The sequence below is a fragment of the Convolutriloba macropyga genome, unplaced genomic scaffold, assembly GCF_964194025.1.
Source record: "Convolutriloba macropyga unplaced genomic scaffold, txConMacr16.3 SCAFFOLD_2107, whole genome shotgun sequence".
Classification (NCBI taxonomy): domain Eukaryota; kingdom Metazoa; phylum Xenacoelomorpha; order Acoela; family Convolutidae; genus Convolutriloba; species Convolutriloba macropyga.
Genome location: NW_027452704.1, coordinates 18978 through 37156, shown reverse-complemented (window position 1 = coordinate 37156; position 18179 = coordinate 18978). Strand labels below are relative to the sequence as shown.

General features: G+C 50.9%; 1 protein-coding gene across 1 annotated transcript; it reads left to right on the top strand.

Annotated features, from left to right (window-relative positions):
• Positions 1-10535: 10535 nt before the first annotated feature.
• On the top strand, positions 10536-13406 carry LOC142357729 (uncharacterized). Its single transcript, XM_075409275.1, has 2 exons — positions 10536-12371; positions 12657-13406. The coding sequence occupies exons 1-2, from the start codon at positions 10536-10538 to the stop codon at positions 13404-13406; spliced, it is 2586 nt and encodes an 861-aa protein (XP_075265390.1).
• The last annotated feature ends 4773 nt before the right edge of the window (positions 13407-18179 follow it).

The window sequence follows — 18179 nt, the reverse complement described above, 5'->3', positions numbered from 1 at the left end:
CTCCACTTTGTGGCGTCTGGTCTTCGAGACTCGAATCTCGGCTCGAAAGAGTGGGGCAGGGGTTTTTCGACCCACCTTCTCCCGGGGGTGAAAAAAAAAACTAGGTATGGCACGCGGGTCCGCATGCAATACGGGGTAAGGGGGGGGGACCCCCCCTGCCAGCTCTGGAGGTACCGACTCCTCGGTGGTGGAACGGCAGGTAGGGTACCCTCTAGGGATACCGGCCCTACCCTGCTGGCCTATGAATGAACTGGCTGTAGCGGTACATGGTAAAATACTCGTACTAGTACATACTCGAAGTAGCGTACTAGGGTAGTTCGCATTCCAGGAAACTGCTTGGATTTAATGCGATACTTTGACGAAATAATTTCCGGGGGTGACGTGACCTGGGGTGTCCAACTGGGAACGACAGCATGCGCCCCCTGGCGCACAGTGCCGCTCCCAGTGCCTCCCTTTTGGGAGGTTTTTTTTTTTTTTTGGGGGGGGGGGGGGGGGGGGGGGCAAACCGCAAGTCTGCAGAAACACACCAAATTGTGAATTCAGGTAAGACATCAACGGTGAGTCAAGGGCAGGCAGGGTCACGCAGGCAGGGTCACAGAGCTACCGGCCGTTGCAATTGCAACTTTTCTACCCTAACGGCCTCCGCTACATTGTGACAGGAGGAATAAGACTTTGGGACAGCCAAGAAGGACTCAACCCCATACCAGGGACAACGACAGGTAACAGATATTCGGAAACGGGACACCTTCTCGACAATATGAGAAGGCGGGGGAATTCCCGGCGCGATATAGTCCTATCTATATACAGGCTGAGGTCTGTGTGCTCAGAGTGATATAGTGTGAACAATGATATAGGTCAGACAAAGTCTGACAGTCGATATAGTTTGAACATTGATAATATAGTCAATTTAATGACAGATACAGACCGAGATCCGATAGTATGTAACTTTCAGTTACTATGTTTAAGCTTCTAAGAAGCTGTGTGGTTTGCAAGTGTCAAGCACTTGGGAGCACGTGTGGAGTTGTAGTTGTAGTTGTAGCCTGTGAAGCAAATGGACGAGCAGCATTGGTGAGAAATACCGTGTGGAATGCGAAAAGTCCCTTAACAAGATGTACACAGACGGACAGACAAACGCACGCACGCACGGACGGACGGATGGACAGACAAACAGACAGATGGACCGACAATTATGGACGGACGGACGGACGGACGGACGGAGAGACGGGCGGGCAGGCACGCGCACAGCAATCGACGCGAGTACAGACGTACAGCGGGCCGGCCGGCAACCAGCTGCGAAGGCCCGGCACGGCAGGCATGCAGGCAGACGGACGGACGGACGGACGGACGGACGGACGGACGGACGGACGGACGGATAGGCGGTCAGGCGGCCGGGCAGCGACATGCATTTCAGACAGAGAGACAGACAGACGGACGGACGGACCTACCTGCCATTGGCGGCTGTAGAGGCGAAATGCGCGAGGGGGGGGGGGGGGGGGGGGGGGGGGGGGGTAAAGATAAGATATGAATAGGGTACCCTAGCTTATCATAGGCAGTGCCGTACTGATACGCGCGTACACGTTGGCAATTAACATATAGTACTACAGGCTGGCTGCATGATGGGCCTAGTTGGACAGATCAGCAAAGTCTCTCGTCAATTTTTGTCCAAATTGCATGATTTTTTCACCAACCTGCATGATTTTTCAAGCTTTAAATCTTTCATGGAATCCCTTCTCGAGATAGGGTCTATTTTCAAAACCCTAGACACCCTAATCCGGCCCTAATAATACCCTAGGGACTTTTCTTGAGAAGGGATTCCATGAAAAATGGCAAGGACCTTCATGGCTATCTTCCCAGCTAGGTTAGACCTCGAATGGTTCAAAACCCACGAGAGAAAATTCAAACCCCTGATAACCCTATTTTCCCACTGTTAACAGCTGAAAACCTAGCGGGCCCCCCTGTTCGGATCAATCATTAATCCGATGACGGTACCGTACGAGTACTCGTAGTAGTCTTAGTATGATCTTTATTGATTTTGTGATCATTATTGAACAAAATTTGTGTAATACTCGATTAAAAGATGACAGTTTTGTATGTATATGACGAAAACACAACTTTTTGCTCAGACCCCAGAATGAAAAGCTGACAAGCTCACGATTTAAAGCTCGGGAAGTTTTTCCGGGGCCTCTTTTCAGCTCCTCATTCCGATGAAAACTCGAAATACAGTGTGGGAAAAACCTCAACTAGAGCGATCAAGCAGCCAGCCTGTAGTACAGATGTGACGGGATGGTTACAGGAGGGCCGGGGCCATAGGGCGCAGGTCCGGAATGAGACCGTACGCGCTAGTACAGGTCAGAGGGGTGATAGGCCCGGGGGAGCCGTACGGACAGGGTATTACGCAGGCAGGTGCTAAGCCGCAGGGGCCAGAGGCGGACCCAGTACGAGTAAGAGACTGCTACGAGTACCGAGGGCGGTACGTCGGGCCAAGGGGGGGGGGGGGGGGGGGCGGGAAGTTTCCCGGGACGAAAGCCTCGGGCTGCCATCTCGCGGGTGGGGCAGGTCGCCAAGCACTCAGCTCTTCGATCCGAAGCACAGGAAACCTCGGGATGGGCATCATAGCTGCGGGGTATGTCTGACGTAGGGGAAGAGACGCTGCCGCGGCTAGAGTGCGACCGAAGTCGGTTGCTCACTGGATGGGGGGGGACCTCGGGAAGGGCATCGTAGCTGCGGGGTATGTCTGATGGAGGGGAAGAGACGCTGCCGCGGCTAGAGTGCAACCGAAGTCTGTTGCGCAGTGGATGGGGGGGAACCTCGGGATGGGCATCATAGCTGCGGGGTATGTCTGAAGGAGGGGAAGAGACGCTGCCGCGGCTAGAGTGCGACCGAGGTCTGTGGCGCACTGGCTGGGGGGACGAGCTGTGTGGACGATGGGGGGACGAGCTGTGTGGACGAGCTGGGGGGACGAGCTGAGTGCCGTGCGTCTGCGTGCCGATGACCACGGGGCCAAATAGAACACGCCGACGCCGCTGAGCGGAGGCCGGAAAGTCCGGCAGCACTCCCGCGGGAGAGGCGGTGGGCCAGCAGCGGCCGGCATCAGCAGGAGCGGAGGGGGGGAGCGGAAGCCCGCGGGCGCACCGAGTACAGATAGAATACGTGAGTACTCGTACTGATTATCGAAGGGGGGGGGGGGGGCATCGCCTTTCGAGCCTATACGTTCTACTTTCTACCATACTACGAGTACTACGTCCCTACCCTAGTGTCAGGCACAGAGACAGCCCAGATCTGCACACGGAAAAGGTCTTACAAAGTCTGCTCTAGGGCACTAGGGTATCACTAGGGTATGAGCCGAGGACAGGCCTGTACAGTCTGTACAGCTCTCCCCCCCCCCCTAAGGGAAGGCTCAGACCCGGGGGAGACCAGGACCAACTAGAGAGGCATGATGCAGGTTACTACACCCGAGAGGTGTCTTAGCAAGCCTACTAGAGGGAGTAAAAGACTGCCGCTAGAGTCTAAAATACCTTAAACCGCTGAGAACAGGCCTCAGGGTCTGTGATTCCATCTATAGTCAAGTGGTAGGAACGCGGACTCACCGTGTGACACGGGAGGGTCCCGATGTAAAAGATAGACCTAATGTGTGCTTCTATGTGAATAATTCTAGTCAAAACAAAGTGTAATGGACAGAAAAAATCTAAAACGCTGACACTCCTTGCATCGCTGTCGTCCAGGCCTGTGCTGTACTGTATTTATGCTGCTGTAATGCTGCTGTCGAAAACGCCCGAAAAACCCAAAAACAGAGCGGGTGAACAGGCACAGCCTGTTTATACCTCTGAAAAGGCAGAGCAGAGAAGGCGCCAGGCCAGTGAACCGTCGCAGGTAGGGTATGGAACCCTACTGCAGGGACTGCTGGGGGCCAGGCTGTACTGGGATCTGACAGCTGCCAGGCACAGAGACAGCCCAGATCTGCACACGGAAAAGGCCCGGAGACGGATCGGAGGTAGCCGTAGGACACTCGGGAGAGAGTAGTCATCCGCACAAGGAAAGTGGGAAAGCAAAGAGCGGGCATGATGGATGCCGCAAGCGCCGCGGACGCTGTGGACGCTGTGATCGCTGTAGACGCTGTAGACGTAGACTAGGCGGTAGAAGCGGAAGCGTAGAACAAGTAGAAAAAATCTGAAGTTGTAGGCTGAGGAAGACGGGACGGCGGTAGTATACATGCCGTGCCAACACTCGGGTGAGAGACGTTGGTGTGATGGGCAAAGCGGTAGGGGACGACCCGGTCGGCGCGAACGCTCCATTGAGGCGCCGGCTTGCCCGGACGGGAAGGGGCCGATTGGATGAAGACGTTGCCTTGGGACGTGACTCGTAAGACTTTAAACGGGCCTTGCATCTTGGGACGTAAGCCTTGAGGGTTACGGGCGGTGATGAGGACGTAGTCGTCGGGACGAACATCGTAGACGGGCGGGACATGCCGTTGTTGGAGCAAGCGATGGTGCCGAAGACGGTGACCGGCTTGCGCTCGCATGAGGCTATGCCGCGCTCGGCTATGGAGAGAGGCGCGATGATCGGCCGAAGACTCCACATGCCGGAGGATGGCGGTAGGATCCGGGGGATCGATGGCGTAGACGGGTTGAAGCACCGCATCTAGATCGGGGGTGAATTGTAATATATCCGCGACGGCGGCGGATATGATCCGATCCGACTTGATGTCGAAACCAGAAATTCTGTCCGACTTGGAACCGGAGGCAGAAATTCCTTCGGGGAGACCCGTGATGACGGATACATAGGCGGCGAGGAGGGCCGGGCTAAGCGGGGGAATGGCGGGATCGCCAATGCCTAGCGCCATCTCCATCGGTGAAACGCCGGTAGCGGAATGGACATGCCGCATATACGCACCGCGCGCGAGCGGGAGCATGCGGGGCCATGTCTCGAGATGAGTCCCGACTAAGCGTTGGAGTATGTGCTTAATCGTGCCGACTAGACGCTCCGCACCACCGTTAGCCGTCGGTTCCCGGTGGAGGAACCAGACTGGGCCGGGATCGAAGGACAGGTCGAACAGGGACCGGTAGGGGACTCGACAGTGACGGAAAGGATGCTCAAGAGCAACGAAAGATCAGAGGGGTGCAGACGCCTGAAAACTCAAGAACAGAGCGGGTGAACAGGCACAGCCTGTTTATACCTCTGAAAAGGCAGAGCAGAGAAGGCGCCAGGCCAGTGAACCGTCGCAGGTAGGGTATGGAACCCTACTGCAGGGTCTGCTGGGGGCCAGGCTGTACTGGGATCTGACACTAGCCTACCTTCGGCGGGGGGGGGGGGGGGGGGTGGCCCTCACCTTCCAGCCGGACAGGCCATATACGTACCCTACGTAGATTTACTGTATCCGACAAAAAGTGCACGGTCACGTGATAATCACGTGGAGCTGAAACGCTCTAGAATTGCAGCATTTAAAAACCAACTTCTGAAGTTGCAGGTGCACGAGTACATATACTAACAGTGATACTGTCAGAATAGTTGAGATAGATAATTACAAAGCTTCTTGTCATTGTATATATACACTTGGTCGTATGGCTAGGTCTGGATAGATTTCCGAGTAGCCGCGTCAATACTACTAGCTACAGCGTAGCTAGAAGAATGTATGTTGTGCTGTATGATATATGAAGGTGTCTAGCTGACATTAGTACGAAGCTACAGGTGTAATTACCCAGTAGGGTACCTGTAGGTATTTGACACCCCCACTCAGTTGTAGCGGAGTATGATTAGACGGAATTAGGTGAGCCTAGGACTTGAGAGACCGCAGTAAGGAAGGCAGGTCCAGGCAGGATCTTAGTGAACATGTTTGCGAGCTGTTTGTTAGTAGACACCTTTTCGATACGTACGGTACCTGCTGCAATTTGTTCACGCGTGAAATGGTATTTTAGCTCGATGTGCTTGGTGCGCTCAGTAGTAAAGTGACTAGAAGTGGTAGCAATGCATGCTGAATTGTCTTCAAGAATAGGTGTAGGCTCAGGAATAGGAAAGCCAAGATCTGCGAGTAAGTGGCGAAGGTAGATAGCCTCTTTGACCGCATCGCACAGAGCAATGTATTCAGCTTCACACGTAGACAGCGCCACAGTAGTCTGGAGTTTAGATCGCCAGGAGATAAGACATCCGTTATAATGGAAGCACCATCCAGTCGTAGACCTGCGAGTTTTCTTATCGGTGGCCCAGTCAGAGTCGGCATGACCAATAAGATGAGCAGAAGCGGACTTGGTAGGGAAAAAGATACCAGTATTGGGAGTATTTTTGAGATATCGAAGTACTCGCTTGGCTGCGGTCAGATGGGCTTCCGTGGGATTTTTCTGGACTCGAGATAGGATACTGACAGCTGTACCAATATCTGGACGGGTACACCAAGCGGCATAGTGAAGGCTCCCAATAATTTTGCGATATAATTCTCGACCATCGGTGCTTAGCGTAGGGGACGTATGGTTGGGATCTTCTCGCGGATGCAGGGTGAAATCCGTAGTCATAGGAGTAGGAGATGGAGTACTGTCTTGGAGTCCAAATCTGTGAATCATATTATTGATGTACTGTTTTTGGTGTAGCGTGATACCAGTGGTAGACTTGTCTATGGCGATTCCTAGCAGCCAGGATACTTCACCAAGGTCTTTGATGGGAAAGTCCTTTTTGAAGGAAGTCTTGAGATCTTCAAGATGAGCCGATACTGGAGAAACTAGTAGTAGATCATCAACATAGACTGAGATGATAAGGTGGCGAAGATCTTCCTTTAGGACACAAATACAAGGATCTGCAGTACTTTGGGAGAAACCATAGTTGGTTAGCCACGTGTGTAGGGTGAGAAACCAATTTCTTGGCGCTTGCTTTAGTCCATACAGGTTCTTTTTCAGCTTTACCACCAGATTTTCTTGGTTCTGATTCCTGGGTGTAAGATCCAGTACACTGTCCAGTCCTTCTGGTATGTTGATGTATACGTCTTCTTGTAACTCGGCGATAAGAAACGCAGTGTCGACATCGATTTGGTGTCCATGCCATCCAAGGCGAGCCATGATACTTAGTATCATTCGTAGACTGGCGGACTTGACAACAGGTGAGTAGATATCATCATAATCCACGTCCTTGATTTGACTGTATCCTTTGACTACAAACCTGGCCTTGAAGCGAGAGAGAGTACCATCTTTATTGGTTTTTACCTTGAAATGCCATCTCGTGCCAACTGTACGTGCTCCAACGGGTAGCGTAGTTAGTTCGAAGGCCTGGTTCTGGTGCAAGGACTGGAGTTCTGATTTAATGGCCATGAGCCATTCCGCGCTGTGAGGGGAAGAAAGGGCTTCTGAGTAATTCTGTGGTTCCGGAATGGTACGTGGGTCAGTAGGGAGTGTACCCCCACTGGGATAATCCCCCACTGCGACTATGGGGACAGGCATGGGATCATAGTCGAAACCGCGCGAGAGCAGAGCAGTAGGGGCAGGCGCAGGGGCCGGGCCGGGCAAACCCGGGCTGGACAGGTACGGAAAACTGGTCTCATCAAACTGCACGTGACGGCTGACCAGAAATCGGCCAGTAGACGGGTTGTGTACGACATATCTTGGGGAATTCTCCGAATACCCCACGAACACCATGCGACGGGCCTTCGGCTCGAATTTTTTCTGATCAGAGGGCGGAATAGTGACGTACGCAGTACAGCCGTACTCGCGAAGAACAGAGAGTTTAGGAGATACGCCGTGTACAGTCTGATAGGGCGAACCACCATCAGCACCGCAGACCGGATTGTACAGTACATTCCGCAGTACCGCGGACGTACTGAACGCGGTAGTCCACAGGCGCCGTGGTACGCCTGAACGAGTCATGAGCGCGATACTCGTACTGTGGAGTAACCCCCATGCTCGCTCCATATGGCCGAGCTGGTGATGACTGTAGGGGGCGGTAAAGCGGAGATCGACATGATGACGAAGGCAGACGTCCGACGTACCAGCCCCAGTGTACACGGACTCACTGTCCGCCTTGAGGGTACAGGTCCAGGGATCATCAGGGTAGCGACGCGCGTAGATGGTACGAATCGTAGTCAGAATGGAGTCCAGAGCAGTAGGTACTTCACCCTTAGAGTGAAGAAAACGAAGCCAGATGTACCCCGAGTACCTGTCAATGACACCTAGGGCATAGGAGGGGGTATCCGCAGGGCCCTGGACAGGTCCATACAGATCCGTGGATAATTTTTGGAAAATTCGCGAGGGTTTCGTACCTCCGCCGCGGTTCCTGGAGGCCAGTTTAGCCTTGGAGATGGCGCAGTCATCGCAGAATTGGAGCGAATTAATGTCGGCGTAGGTGTAGGATACCTCCTCCGGAAAATGCACGAGTTGGCGGCGAAGACAGTCCGCCGAGGCATGACCAAAACGGCGATGATATAGGGCGGCCAGATCAGGGTTTCCTGAAGTAGGGTTTCTGGTAGTGACTAAGGACATAGGTCCTTATGGGAGACACGTAGGACCTTATGTCTGCCTAGTCAACACCTAGCTAGGCCTACGTGTGCCTAGTCATAATCTAGTCAGTCCTAGTTGGACATGAGTCACTGTCTAGTCGGGCTTAGTCACTGCCCAGTCAGGCTGACGTCGGCATTAAATCCTACACAGTCATACCTAGTCAATGCCACGTCATCATAATCCTTGCTTAGTCAGCAAGGTAATCACATGTCAACCCCGTAGTAACCCGGGGTAACCCAGGTGTAAACTAGCTGACTAGGATAGACAGGTGCAAACCAGCCACCTGCCTTCCGAGAAGGGTTAGCCTCTCGGAAAAGTATAAAAGGGGCAACACCATGCCCAACATGTAACCAATCTCATACTTCCAAACACCATCAACACTTCCAACACCAACAAATCCTCTACAGCAGGCACCAGCCAGGACAACCGACACTTGCACCTTACTTGGCTTCGGAGCGGTTCATCATCAAGATTTTTTTCATCTTGACAACACTCTATAAGATCCTGTATTACACGAAGACCAACGAAAGACCGATCACCTTCCGTCTGGGCTTCCTGTGTGCAACGGTGTCATCGTTGAACTCACTACGACCGACGGGTCTATGAGTATCAACCCTGGGCCATACTCATCGCTAGAGGAAACTTTGGAAGAACTGGAAGAATTACACGCCTATTTCTCCGGAGACACAAACAAAGGCCGTGCTGCCCGCAAACAAGACCCCGAAGACAATCCAAATCCGCCAACGAAAAGCCGAGGTCGTAAAAACGACAACGAGTATACTCTAAATACCGACATACATCTGCGGATTTCTGAGAAGACTACTTCTTGTGACGCACGCTCCCAGCTATCATGGATGGGGTCGGATCTACCTCCAGTCACCAAGACATGGAAGGGTTGCGTGAGCAACAAATCACCGAATTGCAACAACAATTGCGGCAACAACATCAACAGTTGGCGAGCCAAGCGCAGCAACTTGAACAAGCCGGTGCTACGGTTAACGCACTCCAGGCTCAGCTTCAACACCTCTCAGTCGGTAACAATGGAGCTGTATCCCATGGACCTCGCATGACTATTGATGCCCACAAGTGCATCAAGCTCGCCCCTCTTGAAAGAATCAGTGGCAGAATTACTGCTCAACTGAGGGATTGGTTCACCATCGCCCGTACCAACGTTATTGCCAACCATCTCAACCCGGACTCAACAGAGGCAGTACAATACGTGGCCTCACATTTCAAGATGCCGCTCGCTAGATGGTGGGCGAGACGTGTATCGGAGAGCTCGGCCGACAATGGGGGTTTTCTATCCTTCGATGAGCTAGCCGAGGCAGCCATGAAGATGTATGTTGCTCGTGATCCTGAAACAGTGGCACGAGAAAAACTCGACAAGTTGGTACAGCGAAAGTCAGTGGTCGAATACGTTCACCAATTTGAAGATCTACAATCTCAAATTCATGAACGCAGTCCTAAGGATCGTCTCTTAGATTTTATCAAAGGGTTGAAGACTACTATCAAAGAAAAAGTTCAAGTACAAGATCCACAAACCTATGAGGAGGCAGTACGCATTGCCGAGACTTTTGACACTATCCTATACGGCCAGGGCGATAAGTACCGGAAGACCCTTGGGCTCTACAAATCCCGAGTGGGGTCTGGATCATCGGTCTACCCACGAGGGGGCTACTTTTCAAACCGAAGCGGGCCACAACCTATGGAGCTCGGACATCTGCACAACATTGACTTTGATGAGGAGGCATCGGACGATGAATCATCGTGTCTCTATCACCTCCATCAATCCGAAGCTCCGCGACATGCTACAAAGCATTTCCGCAAGCAACAACGCCCGGAGAGAAATCAAACTCAAAAAGCAAGTGGATGTATCTACTGCCGACAACGTTCACATGATGTGAAGACATGCCCTTTGGCAAAGATTCACGAGCGGAAAAAGATGGGTTTCAACCCAAGGCACCCAGCTTCCCCCTTCCCGTTTCGCCAGCAAAAAAACTTGCCAGGCCGGCGGGGCAGTTACCGTCATTGACTCCGCCGCAGCCAATTTCACGGCCACCCCCGATGAATCCACCTCCGGCAACTGAAAATTTTCCGATCGTACGAAGACTTTCATGGACTCGTACTCCGAAAATTGCGAAACGATATCAACTACGCCGATATTTCACAACTGAAGACTACAAACTCAATTTCAAGGAATATGAGTTTCTTCAGAATCGATACGGCCCGTTCACATGTGATGGAGCATGTGATGATCAAGGTCTCAACACTAATCACGCCGTATGGTTTTCTCCAAGCAACTCGTTTATGCGACAAAAGTTTTGTGCCAATGACAACGTCTACTGCAACCCTCCGTTTTCGGAAATACTCCATTTTCTCGACCACTACTTCTCGAGCAAGCATCTTGCAACTCGAGCGTGCTTCATACTTCCACGATGGCCTAATCAACAATGGTACAAGAAGTATGTGGGACATGGGCTGCGCCGTGTCCATACTTATCGAATGGGAGCCGACATCTTCACCGTACCCAAGCCGATACCCGGGAAACCAGCTCATCGTGTTTCGCCCGGACCGCTACGATGGGACGTAGATGTCTATGTCAACGATCAATTGGCAGGCATACCTCCGGTGGCCCGTATATCCAGTATTACGGCTCCACAGCAAGACTGCCTATTGACAATCAACGGAACTCTTCAATCCAAGCCAGCCAATTTTCTGATCGACTCTGGAGCAGGTCGTAACTTTCTTGCAGCGAAATTTCTGGCTACCATGGATCTGAAAAATGATGCTAATCTCAAGCTCTACGATATCGATACCCGAGTCCGGCAAGCTGATGGTCAGTTATCCCTGTCTTCCAAATCAATATCTGCTACCTTTGAAGTCGACGGTTTCCGAGATCAAGCCACATTTGTGATCACTACTTTGCCACACACGGATGCTATTCTTGGGAAACCGTGGCTAACCAAGCACAATCCACATATCGATTGGAACAAACACACCATCACGATGTCGAATGGAACAACTATCCAAGCCGACACTACGACTCAACGGGACTCGGAGCTACATCTACTTTCCGCGGAACAAATGAACCGACTTCTTCGGAAAAAGAATCAACTGGATACCATTTATGTTTGCTGTGTCAAGGCTAGTACGGATCCTGACAGCAATGAGGTATCTACGACATATGACAAAGAATCAACAGATCCACTGCAACAGGCACATGATGATATTCAACAACTTACTTCAGACCAAGATGCCGCGTGGACATCCAGTCTTCGGCACATCCTGCATCACTTTGTGGATATCATCAAGCCTCCAACTTCATTGCCGCCTACAAGACAGTGGGATCACTCAATCGAATTGGTTCCAGATGCGAAACCTCCTAAACAACGATGTTATCGGATGTCACCTGCGGAGACCGCCGATCTGAAAAAACAGCTCAATCAAATGTTGGACAATGGATGGATTCGGCCCTCTACTTCGCCTTTTGGAGCACCGGTACTCATGGTAAAGAAGAAGGACGGGACGAATCGAGCATGTATTGACTACCGGCAACTCAACTCGCTAACCAAGAAGAATGTCTATCCTATACCGCGCATTGACGAAATGCTGGACAATCTGCAAGGAGCAAAGATATTCACTTCTATGGACCTCTACAAGGGTTATCATCAGTGCCGCTTGAACTCAACGGATGGATCTATTGAGCGGTCTGCTTTCAAAACCCGATGGGGCCTGTTTGAGTACTTGGTTCTTCCGTTTGGACTGTGCAACGCCCCGGCAACATTTATGGCAATGATGAATGATGTTCTACGCCCGTACCTCGACAAATTCGTATGCTTCCTCGACGATATCCTGATTTACTCCAAGTCCAGGGCAGAACACCTACATCATTTGCAAATGGTGCTATCAACGTTACTTCAGTATGATCTTCATCTACAACTCAAATAATGCTCTTTCGGCAAGGACAGTGTGCTTTTTCTAGGGCACATTGTCAGTCAAGCCGGAATATCCGTCGATCCAGCAAAGATTGAAGCCGTCCAAAAATGGCCTACTCCTACTAATCTCAAAGAGATTCGAGCTTTCCTCGGTTTTGCTAATTACTATCGACGGTTTGTGCGAAACTACTCAAAGATAGCTGGCCCTATCCAAGCTCTTACAAAAACTACTTCATCTTCCTGCGGACAGTGGAATGATACTGCTCAAAAGGCGTTTGAAGAACTGAAACAAGCCTTGACCACTGCCCCTACGTTGGTCCTACCGCAAATTGGAAGTCATGAAGAAAAATTTACTCTCTACACGGATGCTTCGGGCTTCGCTATCGGTGCCGTCTTATTGCAAGATCAAGGAAACGGCCTTCAACCTGTGTCATATCATGCCCGCCGACTGCACCAACGGGAGGCTAACTATCCCATCCACGAGAAAGAATTACTCGCAGTCGTCGATGCAATCAAGACATTTCGGTGTTATCTGGAAGGATGCGCCAGAATCACCGTCATTACGGATCATGATACGCTTCGGCATTTCATGAAACAAAAGGATCTCAGTGGCCGACGAGCCAGGTGGAGCGAGTACTTGTCACCGTACATCTCCTACCTTGAAATCCTGTATCGAAAAGGCTCGTGCAACCAAGCGGATGCTCTCTCTCGTCGCCCGGATCTGGAAAAACAAATGCTACCGTATATGGATTCTCAACCGACAACCGAGGTTGCTTTGAGCTCCATGATGACGGAGTCATCCACAACTCTTGTTGACCGCATTAAAGAAGCGTATCAACATGACAATTACTACCTGCCAACATCTACACGACCGTCATGGATCACCTACTCAACCACGGACAACTTGTTTTATGTGAACAATCGGGTCTGCGTCCCGCAAGCCCCACGACTCCCTCCACCGGCCGTGGGGTGCCGCTTTGCGCTTGCGAGTAGAAGTTGATGACAATTTGTTGTTACGCCAACAAATTATGTTTGAACTCCATGACTCTCCTATGGCAGGACATCCCGGTGTCAACCGCACCTTGGCAAACATCACTCGGCGTTTCTACTGGCCGGGAATGAGCAAAGACATCAGGTACTATGTCAAGGTGTGCACTACATGCCAACAAGTCAAGTCCGGCCGCCATAAACCATATGGTACCCTACATCCTCTGCCAGTTCCAGATCGACCCTGGCAAATTGTGGGACTTGACTTGGTCACGGATCTACCACCATGCCAAAACTACGACAGCATGGTTGTTTTTGTATGCCTACTTACCAAACAAGCGTTCGTCACTCCAACCACCAAGACTGTGGATGCTGCGGGAATGGCTGCTATATTCCGCAACACTGTCTTCGGGCACCGAGGGCTTCCAGATACCTTGGTATCCGACATGGATACCCGGTTCATTTCTACCGTCTGGCAGAATCTGTTTCAATCCCTCGGTACTACTTTGATCATCTCTACAGCTTATCATCCAATGACCGATGGACAGACGGAGCGGACGATACAAAGTTTGGAAGGCATACTACGAGGAATTATCAATCCGCTACAAGATAATTGGGTAGAACTCTTACCTTTGGTTGAGTTCTGCTACAACAACAGAGTCCAGGACTCCATTGCAACTACGCCGTTTGTGGCAAATCTGGGTTTTGATCCCGTCATGCCAGCCGACATCGGTACCTCTCGTCCAAGAGTGGATGCGGATCCGTTCAACCGCCTGCAAGAAATACGGACGCTCATTCACCACAATGTGGCGTTGGCAAAACTCAAGCAACAGGAATACGCCAACAAAGGACGACTACCCCACTCTTTTCAAGTTGGAGATAAAGTTCGAGTAAATGCTGAACACCTCCGTATCGCGGGACAAACATGTCAAAAACTACGAGACAGGTTTGTTCTCGGTCCTTTCGAGATCATTGAACAAATTTCTCCAGACAGTTTTCGGCTACGTCTACCCGCTCACATGAAAAGAGTACATCCAGTTTTTCATGTGGACCGCCTGGAACTACTACATGAAGACGAAGCTACACACCCATCCCCGCCTCGCCCGGAAACATGTGTGGCGGACGAAACTGAATTCCAGGTGGACTCCATTATCAATGTTCGTTTCAACCGAAACAGCTCAGGTCTCCAATTCTTGGTCCATTGGGCACCGCCCTATGATGCCCCGGATTTTGATTCATGGGAACCTTTCCGTACGGTTGATGATCTACAAGCACTGGATGAGTTTCTACAAACTGCTACGTGGCGCCAATTTGTTCTTACTCCCAGATACTTGGCGTTCGCTGCAAAATACCCCTCACGGATCCCATGTTTGCAAGAAAATTGAAGTGTTGAGTGTACGAGTACGACTACTTCTACGGTACAATACATCGTACGACTGCAACAACAACGTACACCCACTACTACTCCTACACTACGACGCTACGTACGACTACGACTACCTGACATCGTTTTATATTTCCAATTTTCTACCGGACTTCAAAAAAAAAAACTACGCGCAGAACGCTTCTACGTCAGAAAAATGCGGAATGACGTCCTCCAGTTTGATGGATTACGACTACGGAAAAATATCCGGAATATTCCGTACTTCAGGATACTCAAAACACGTCATCTACTACTTGCTGATGTCCGCTGAAACACGCTTCAAATACGAAATGACGTAAACTTTTTGAAGAACTGACGTCGAAAATATCATATTTGAATTCCGGACCAAAAACTACAATCCTGATGAGTCAGCGCGTACCACACTGGCAGAAAACTGTCCGCAGAAAATCGAGTCTACTCTCCAGTTTTCGCCCAGATTTATATTCCAGAAACTACATGAGTATTTTTTTAAATACTCATGTCCTACCAGCACCTGACGGTACTGTTACGACTACCTGCAAAACACGCGACTACTGACTCGCGAGTTTGAGCGCGATCGCGCGACTACCACACTCCAAGCTTGACCATCGACAAAATCGCGATGAAGCGACGCCATCAAAATCTTGAATGGCATTCAAACATGAGACTAGCAGTCTCAAACATGACGATTTCGAAAAGAGGCGCCACCCCCTTGGCCCTCTATGTTGAAATCGTCGACTTTGTTGTTAAGGGAGGTGGAGACATCCACATTCACTATCGCTACACCAAGCGATATGACTCCCTCAACAAGATCGAACGCGATGCATGTATGGAGTACATGAAATCATCGCAGTTCGCTTCCCTATATCGATCTGATGCCTATGCTACACTGGCATTCAGTCGATCAACAAAGGTGCCACAACCAGTGGCGCCACATCGTCTGGCCGGGTTGATGTACAAGTACTCGTACATCGTACCTGCAGCCACTGACCCCATTGAAGATCCTGTGCAGTCGACCTGGGTGGAGCTTCTCCAGGACGCTGTGGAGCGCGACAATCTACCTATTCGCGCTGCGAAAAGACGCGCGATCGAGCGCATCAGCATCGCAGATGATGCCGACTTTTTCTATGGGACAGGCGAGGGGAGCGACAGCATCAGCATCGCCACCACAGATGTCGCCGACCCTCCGGAATCCGTACCAGTACTCGTACAGTCATCCGTACGAGATTTCATAGATCTGACAGGTACGAGTACTAACACGGATTCGTACGAGCAGCAGTACGAGTACGATTTCGCCCCTGAAGAAGTTTCCAGTACTTTTGACAGTACTTCAGCTGGTTCCAACCGTCAGAAATCGCTCGTACGGAACGAATACGAGTACGAAAACACCCCAGAGGTGGCTCACAATCAAGAACACAGCAATAACGCGAATGCATCCCCGCACACCGTCCCTGCCCGCTTGATAATTGTGCACCCTGGTCATGATAGCGATGATGAATCGTGTCATGGGGTTGGTTTCGGCCAACAATTCCCTTCGTGCACTGACCTGACAGCTCTTCCGGATGTTATAGAGCAACTGTGTCAAGTCTCCCTTGACCCTTGCTCTGATGACTTCTCATTCGTTCCGTCTATCACTCCGGTTGATGAGCTTCAAGACGTGCAGCTCTTCGGTCCAGATTTCTTTAAGTGTCTAGATATATAGTAGTGTTTGGTGCGCCGAGGACGCCGCACAGGAGGGAGGGCGGTACTAAGGACATAGGTCCTTATGGAACACACGTAGGACCTTATGTCTGCCTAGTCAACACCTAGCTAGCCCTACGTGTGCCTAGTCATAGTCTAGTCAGTCCTAGTCGGACATGAGTCACTGTCTAGTCGGGCTTAGTCACTGCCCAGTCAGGCTGACGTCGGCATAAAATCCTACACAGTCATACCTAGTCAATGCCACGTCATCATAATCCTTGCTTAGTCAGCAAGGTAATCACATGTCAACCCCGTAGTAACCCGGGGTAACCTAGGTGTAAACTAGCTGACTAGGATAGACAGGTGCAAACCAGCCACCTGCCTTCCGAGAAGGGTTAGCCTCTCGGAAAAGTATAAAAGGGGCAACACCATGCCCAACATGTAACCAATCTCATACTTCCAAACACCATCAACACTTCTAACACCAGCAAGCCCTCTACAGCAGGCACCAGCCAGGACAACCGACACTTGCACCTTACTGGCAGGGCATCAAAAACCCCGAAAACGGGGTGGACGTGGGCATCCAGGTCAGCTCAGACTCGTATGAGGCTTTCCTGGCCGGGACTATCCCGGCCCGCACCAGCAAGCACGAGAGGTCGCAAGAATCCTCACTAGGGCGTGGGTGTTCTAAGGGTGTTGCAGATTTTTAGTGGGTATTCCCTCTTGCACACGTAGTCTAGACACCATATAGGACGTGCATGCCAATGGAGGGGTGCTAATAATGGTGGGGTTGGGAGAACGAGCCATTCTAAGGTGTAAAAGGGGCTTAGACTGCCAGTTTTGCTGCACGGATCACTTTGTCTTGGGTGTTTTGGGGGTGTTGCAGATTTTTAGTGGGTATGCCCTCTTGCACATGTGTTCTAAGCATCATTTAGGATGTGCATACGAAGGGAGGGGTGCTAACAATGGTGGGGCTGGGAGAACGAGCCATTCTAAGGTGTAAAAGGCGCTAAAACTGCCAGTTTTGCTATACAACTCACTATGGCTTGGGTGGTTTGGGGGTGTTGCAGATTTTTAGTGGGCATGCCCTCTTCCACATGCGTTCTTAACATCATGTAGCATGTGCATGCACATGGAGGGATGCTTTTAATAATGGTGGGGTTGGTAGAACGAGCCATTCTAAGGTGTAAAAGGGGCTGAAACTGCCAGTTTCGCTGCATGAATCACTTGGTCTTGGGTGTTTTGGGGGTGTTGCAGATTTTTAGTTGGCATGCCCTCTTGCACCTGTGTTGTAAACATCATGTAGCATGTGCATGCCAATGGAGGGGTGCTATTAATGGTGGGGTTGGGAAAACGAGCCATTCTAAGGCGTGAAAGGGGCTAAAACTGCCAGTTTTGCTATATAACTCACTAGGGCTTGGGTGTTTTGGGGGTGTTGCAGATTTTTAGTGGGCATGCCCTCTTGTACATGCGTTTTGAACATCATGTAGCATGTGCATGCCCATGGAGGGGTGCTAATAATGGTGGGGTTGGGAGAACGAGCCATTCTAACGTGTAAGGTGTGAAAGAAAAAAAACTGCAAGTTTTTCTTAGACGAAAAATTCGCGCCATGACGCCAAAACTTGAAGGCACTAGTCCGCTATTCAAGAAATGTGCTCTAGATACCATTACCTTTCATTTGAACCCGTTTCGGGCCACTTTCCT

Excerpts from the sequence above, each read along its gene's own strand:
- LOC142357729 (XM_075409275.1), top strand. The coding sequence starts at position 10,536 with ATGAATCCACCTCCGGCAACTGAAAATTTTCCGATCGTACGAAGACTT. Across the intron at positions 12,372-12,656 it reads ACCTACATCATTTGCAAATG|TGGAATGATACTGCTCAAAA; the intron begins GTGCTATCAACG and ends TCCTGCGGACAG.